Source organism: Gadus chalcogrammus, chromosome 13 (assembly GCF_026213295.1).
Source record: "Gadus chalcogrammus isolate NIFS_2021 chromosome 13, NIFS_Gcha_1.0, whole genome shotgun sequence".
NCBI classification, from domain to species: Eukaryota; Metazoa; Chordata; class Actinopteri; order Gadiformes; family Gadidae; genus Gadus; species Gadus chalcogrammus.
The window spans coordinates 2,079,848-2,086,568 of record NC_079424.1 but is presented as its reverse complement, the minus strand read 5'-3'; the positions used below and the strand labels follow the sequence as shown (position 1 = coordinate 2,086,568).

Genomic DNA, 6,721 nt, shown 5'->3' with positions numbered 1-6,721 from the left:
TCATATTTTCAACACACCTGGCCACAGCCCGTATTCATAGATAGCTCACACCTTGCAAACCTAGTATCTCCAATGAATTCCACGTCACATAATTTGTAAATCTGCTAAATCCGATGAATTCTCAAACTGAATACATGTGATTTGGTGTATTTACAACATACGGCCGCCAGGGGGTCGTAGCTGCACACAGTGACAGTTTGATGAAGTGGGTTACAATTAAAGGTGCTTAAGATAAGATTAGAGAGGTGTAACGAGAGAGAGAGAGAGAGAGAGAGAGAGAGAGAGAGAGAGAGAGAGAGAGAGAGAGAGAGAGAGAGAGAGAGAGAGAGAGAGAGAGAGAGAGCGAGAGCGAGAGAGAGACAACAGCAAAGAGCCAAGGGAGCAAGCTTTTGAAGATAAACTAGAAAGAATATCCCCTTCCTCTTTGCTCCCCACCTCCATTTGTTTGAGAAGTTTGGCATTTCATGCATTAAAAATAATCGAAACATTCACAGTAGCTGACTCACTATAAAGTGGTATTTCCATGTAGTATTAAACAACTGATTGGTTTTTCATATTTTAAACATTGTAGAAAAGCTATCATGCCAAGACGATATCATGCATTGAATGGGTCCATGATTGAAACATACCGCGAAGACTGCCAACTACATAGTAGGCCTAGCGTGTACGTTGTGCAATTGAGCGAGTCTCCTTAAAGGAGAAATCCGTTGTCAAATGGATCTGGGATATGTTTCGCGTGATAACGAGTTGGAATGTTCGTTTGGGCACAATAAAACACATATAGACGCATTCTTAAGTTGGCTGTTTTTAGCCGATTCTACCAAAACGCTTTAAACGAGAACGATAGGGGCATGTCTCATGGTAAAAAACTCAATCGCTATTTTAAACCACTTACAAGGCTAGAAGTAACCCGACACTTCTTTTGTAGTATAATCGGGGTCTTATCATATAAAATGAGGCATTGATAACTTTGTAAGTGTACAGATTGTTTATTAAAAAGGATTTTTTATACACACAATGCCATCAGTAGTTCAACCGTCGACGAACACAGAGCTTGCGTGTAGTTGACGGATGTCACAAACTCTGTGCCACAAACTCTTTTCTTTCTCTCTATCTATCTCGACCATGGACCCATTAAAGAAAGGAAAGCGGATCAAAAAATGGCACCCATTCATTCCTATGTAAACTGCTCAATGGCGCAGGGCAACATCAAGGAGATTTGCTTCCGCATCACGGGAGCCAGCCACGCCCTAGTGCATGACGTCCCGGATGCCGAAATATTCTCGTTGTCTAGCATAGTGGCGAAGTCACGCCCCTTCCGGTAGAGCCCTATGAGATTGAAAAATATGAATGGGTTTCAATGGAGAGAAAGGGATTATTTTCTGGTTCCAGTCTTTATATGCCCTGGATTGAATATATGTTGTTTGTGGATTTAAATTATAATTTTTCATGCAAAGAAAACTAAAGAATTTCGCGAAGAAGTTTGATAATGTTAGGCTTTGTGTGAGGCCGCTTTTTGAACTATAGCTTCGCTGCTCTCGACGCGATTGATACACGTCACCACCACTCTTGTACAGACATGGCGATCTCTCTGCTCCACTTCACCGTTTTTTTCCAAGGGGAGGATATAAGCATCGAAAGAGGTGAAAACCATTATAAGTCGGGGTATGTGTCGATTTTCAGTTATGCCGATGGGGAGGTTGTCGGCCTCATAGGTCGGCCTTGTCCACGCCAGTCGCAGGGAGCGTGACGTCACATACGAGACATGTAGTCTTTCTCGTTTTGTTTTCTCTACAGCCTTTAACTGAACAATTGCACAATAAACGGTCAAAATCTTGACATGAAAAACTATCATTTAAATATATATTTAAATTATCATTTAAATATCGGCGGTGTGACCAAGTAGCAATCAGCATCCCTTGAAGACTTTTGACCAATGTGCTCAAATATGCAATAACCGGTTATCTCCACAAGGGGGAGACAGCGACCATCAAAGACTACAGAGGGAGCGTGGTGAACTTGAGGCACTGTTCTCATTCCAATCCACATTGAGCCGTTTCGCACACGAGAGATGTTAGCAGGGTTGGAGGATGAGTTGCGAGGGTTGGTTGTAAGGCGGGTGTGTTCATCATTGTACCTCCCACGTCCCACCTCTGTCTCCAGATCCACAGACTTCCTCACCTGCAATATTGTGACAGCAAGTAACCATGTTATGTGTAATCCTATCAACAAATGGTGGTGAATGATTTCAGTTTGTCAGCTTCGCCATTTAAACCGAAATCATGAGAAACCTCATCTGTGAAAGTCCTTACTGTCCATGAAGTCAGTGTCCTGTCCTGCCTGCGCTGGTCTCAGTTTGAAGGCGACCAGCCTCAGCTGACCGATCAGCTGTCTGGTCCTCCCGCCACCTCTGGCAGGTACATGGACAAACTTATTTCATATAATAGTATTGTGTAGAGTTATTATATATTGTACATAACATGTGGCCATATCATTCAGTTCACCCAGTACCCATATAAAAAAAGATTGCTCTTCAAAAACACAAAAAAAATCCCCTTTCAGGTTCAGTCAGCGATAGGAAAAGCCCGTGCAGTCCTGACCTTGAGCCAGGTCGATGGATGTTTCAGAGAGCTGGTTGTGCGTGTAAAACAGAGACATATAGCCACAGTCCTCGCCCCTCAGCTCAGCCCCAGCTTGGGGCCATGCTCTCGGTTTCCACCACAGTGGTAAAAAAAGAACAAGAAGGAAGCAGCCTGTGTCTTTTACGTGCTTTTTCAGAATCAGTACGCTTGAAAATGCAAGGAATTTGACCTGGGTTCATAGATGCTTGTTGCATTTCATTAGATCAGATAGATCCATTTCTTGAAGCTGCTTTGTCTCCCACATAAACAAGAAAAATAAAAATTATTCAAATACCAGATCCCATCTTAAATCAAACTGGACCTTTAAAGACAGAAGGGATCCAGTCCCTTTTTAGGACCATAGCAACTGAAGACCTCACATAAATGTAGATTCCCCAGAGGAGGTAAAGCATTAACCCAGTTCAGATCAAATAATAGGAGTTGGAATCTGGTGATGCAAAAGCACATCCAAATTAACGGTAATACTCCGCTGTTTGGCAAATGGTGAGAAACAATAGATAAACGCAGGAAAGTGTCCACTTGTGACATTGCTGTAAATCGCCCTTTTAGAAGAAGTATTGTAACTCGTGTTAGTTACAAGGTAAATCTCTGACGCCATGCAATGGCTTAAGACACTCTGCAACTAACCAGTTCACACTGTTAAAACTTTGTCTGCAACGGTCTCAAACCAGTTTCATCACCAGTCTGCTCTGAACTGGGCTTAAGGGAGAGTCAGTTATTTGTTTCGCCTTCAATGCACTTACTCAGACTGAAACGCTAAAACTATTCAGACATTCACCCCTCCTGTTTCCATTCATGTAAATGGAATCAGGGTGCAATGGTCCTGATCCAGATCTGAACCAGTACACACTGGGTTCCCCTTGGCACTGGTTACTGTGGTCCGTCCTCTGGGAGGTAATAGAGCACTGGAGAGCCACAGGGTCTCCCAGCTGAGTTGACGCAGACACAGGCTGTTGGACCACAGTCTGGGAGACAAACCTCTGGTTATTGACATCTGCACGATTAAAAACAAGATTTATCATCAAATTAATCAACTGCTGCTTAATCAAATTGCTTACAGGCTGCGTGTTTTATAACCGCCAGTGTAGATTTGCAGCCCAAAGCATCTAGTGTGACTTCCATTCCTTTGTGTTGGAACATCCTGGTATCCAGATTTGCAGCCCAAAGCATCTAGTGTGACTTCCATTCCTTTGTGTTGGAACATCCTGGTATCCTGGTACACATCCTGGTATCACCAGGATGTGTTGCTAAGGTGCTGCAAAAACCAACCATGAAATGGACACATATTTCCTCCCAACCTGATATTTTACTTGCAGAACAGAGAAACGTGTTGAAACATATTTGTATTTGCTTATTTATAGTACTTCTACTACTACTACTACTACTACTACTACCACTAGTATGAGTGAAGAAAAGTTGTCGTTTAAAATACTGTACTTGATGTGACGTCTCCAACAACAGCAGGGGGAGTGCTGTTTCATGTTGTTACTGCGCACTGGAGGAGGGCTGCTGTCAAGGCTTTCGTGTCTGCCCTGAGGAGTGACAAGGCATGGCTGGCGGTAACCTCTGAGCGGTGCCACCTGGGACATGAGCGGAGGGTAGCTGTGCTTTCCAGTCTGCTTGAAAGCATGGAGGATCTTAAAAAGAGCAGTGCTTTCAGCAACTGTTCTGCGATGGCTCTTCACAGAACACAATTTTCCAGTATTAAATATGTTTAGTTTCTCGATGGATGTACATGTGTAACAGGGTGTCATATCTCTTAGATTATACACAAAATTGCCTTAGTTTTGTTTTATTACCTGAAGTGTAGCTTTCCATGCCGCCTTATGTTCCCCTTTCTATTTGATTTTGTTCTTTGATTTGGCTCCACCTCCTTCTGTACCTTCTGTTTACCTTCAGCAACGAATAAATGGACGTCAGAGTTCCCGAGTCTGGACAGATCGTGGGTCACGTCTTTCATTAAAAAAAACCCACAATGCAGATACAGCCGGTCACACATGGGCCAAGAAAAGCATCTCAAAATATACGTGTTTATTTATTTATTATTTATTAATATTGATATACTATGCCAGTGGTGACGCTCTAAACTTAATTTCCTTGATTAACTCTGTTGAACAAGGACAATAAAGAAATCTAATCTCTAATCATGGCAGCAATGGAAAACGCCATCTCTCGTTAGGTTGTTTAGAACTGAAAATATGGTTGCCAGGACAACGTGACGTTTTCACTTTAGAACTCTATTGTTAGCATTGTAGCATGCTGTCGTACCAAAACTATTTTTGTTTTCACTATCTCTAATCCATCTCAACCTCTACATGTGAATGCTGCGTTTGACTAAGAGTGAAACCAAAACTATTTTTGGTTTCACTCTTAGTCATTTGAACAAAAACTATATAATCGTCGTAGACGAGAGAAAGAAGCAGAAACACCCAAGACGTCTCTACTTCTGCTGCAAGAAACTCTGTCTAGATAGATATCCAACATGGGTAAGAATTCTAAAATGCTCTCATCAAGATTTTTTGTCTTAACATGTTTATTTTTTTAATCCGACATTAGGCTAAACAACTATTTAGGTCACCATTATTCGAGCGAATGATATATTTGTTGATAATATTGTCAACTGAACGTGTCTAGGGTACGGAGACATCATGAGGGTACAAACATCTGGAGCGTCCATGAAGACCGCCGGAGCTGACGGGCGGACAGCAGGTAGTCTACATACCGCCGTACAATTACTAGGTTCCACATAAAACCATTCATTTTAATGAAGAGCCAATCATGTCGTGAACGTTGCACTGCCCATGTCAAGTGACGAGGCAGTAGTGTAAACATATTATCTGTCCCAAAGGTGGTGTACAGGCATCGGGAGAAATGGCCAAACATGATTTGGCTTGTATGAGAACATATAAGACCATCATTGGGAACGTGGCGCGCAGACATGATGTTGACCCAGCTCTCATCGCTGCCATCATCTCCAGAGAAACCCGGGGAGGTGCCGACATCTCCGGCAACAATGGTTGGTGCCGGAGAGGTGTAGGCTTTGGCCTGATGCAGGTAAGAGGGCTACATTTGTATTAGGCTGCTATCGTCGCATATTATCATGTCAAGGGTCTGATGTCTGTGGTGTGTGATATGCCTATTTCACTGATCATGACTCACAGTTCTAGTCTCAAACAGCCCCAGTATTTATGTCTAGCAAACATCTACAATTCTATGAATATAATAATCATAAAACCTTTAGTTCTGGATGGACAGAACCATCCAAAGCCTGCCCAATGGCAAATATGTTATTTAATTTGAAATTAATAAGTGGTCAATAATCAAATGTGACCTGATAACGTGTCTATGGTTGTGATGTGCAACATGGCTTCCTCCTATACAGGTTGATAAGGATGCGCACAAATCATTAAGAGGAGCCTGGAACAGTGAGACACACCTGGACCAAGCCACTGGGATCCTGGTGGATATCATTAAAGAAGTCCAGCGGGATCGCCCCAGTTGGAGCCGTGAAAAGCAACTGAAGGGTTTGTCTCATTCATTAATTATTATTCGTTCCTATTCTGACCACACCCCCCCTCCACTCCTACAGAAGAGGAAGAGGAGCAGAAGAGGGGAACATTTTTTAATGAACTGCCAAGGTGACGCCCCCTCCCCCTCTGGTCCCTCCCTCCCTATGTTTCTCGGCCAATGGGAAGTGTTGCATTTCGGTATAAAATCGGAATAGTCTCATGCAGACAGAGACGGGCAGTCAACCAGAACAGATATTCTCGCAGCGCCTTTCACTCGCTAATAGCTGAAGGACGCCGATGCCATTTTGATCAAATTACACTGAAAGATTAGCTCTGAAATCGTTCAGCGCCTTTAATCTACATTCTGCCTAAACTCTGTCCCTTATGTTTCTCCTCAGGAGCGATCGCGTACTACAACATGGGAAGCAATGTCCTCAATTATGAAAATGTGGACTATCTTACCACAGGCAACGACTACTCCTCTGATGTCGTTGCCAGAGCCCAGTTTTACAAACGAAACGGGTTTTAGAGAAATCACTCTTGAGCAGCCCAAAAGTTCTGTATCATCAA

General features: G+C 42.9%; 1 protein-coding gene across 2 annotated transcripts; it reads left to right on the top strand.

The window, feature by feature from the left end:
• Positions 1–4,883: 4,883 nt before the first annotated feature.
• Positions 4,884–6,717, top strand: LOC130402036 (lysozyme g-like). 2 transcript variants are annotated; one of them, XM_056606120.1, is made up of 5 exons: positions 4,884–5,128; positions 5,277–5,348; positions 5,491–5,696; positions 6,025–6,166; positions 6,550–6,717. In XM_056606120.1, exons 1-5 carry the CDS (start codon positions 5,125–5,127, stop codon positions 6,678–6,680), a joined length of 555 nt encoding a protein of 184 aa, XP_056462095.1. In that variant the 5' UTR covers positions 4,884–5,124; the 3' UTR covers positions 6,681–6,717. The 2 variants fall into 2 exon arrangements, with proteins under 2 accessions (XP_056462095.1, XP_056462094.1); XM_056606119.1 differs by having other exon boundaries at positions 4,889–5,128; positions 5,277–5,351.
• The last annotated feature ends 4 nt before the right edge of the window (positions 6,718–6,721 follow it).

What these genes read in the sequence shown, in the direction of transcription:
- LOC130402036 (XM_056606119.1), top strand. An exon ending in AGCTGACGGGCGGACAGCAG is followed by an intron (nt 5,352 to 5,490) that starts GTAGTCTACATA and finishes TCTGTCCCAAAG; the next exon opens with GTGGTGTACAGGCATCGGGA. An exon ending in TAGGCTTTGGCCTGATGCAG is followed by an intron (nt 5,697 to 6,024) that starts GTAAGAGGGCTA and finishes CCTCCTATACAG; the next exon opens with GTTGATAAGGATGCGCACAA.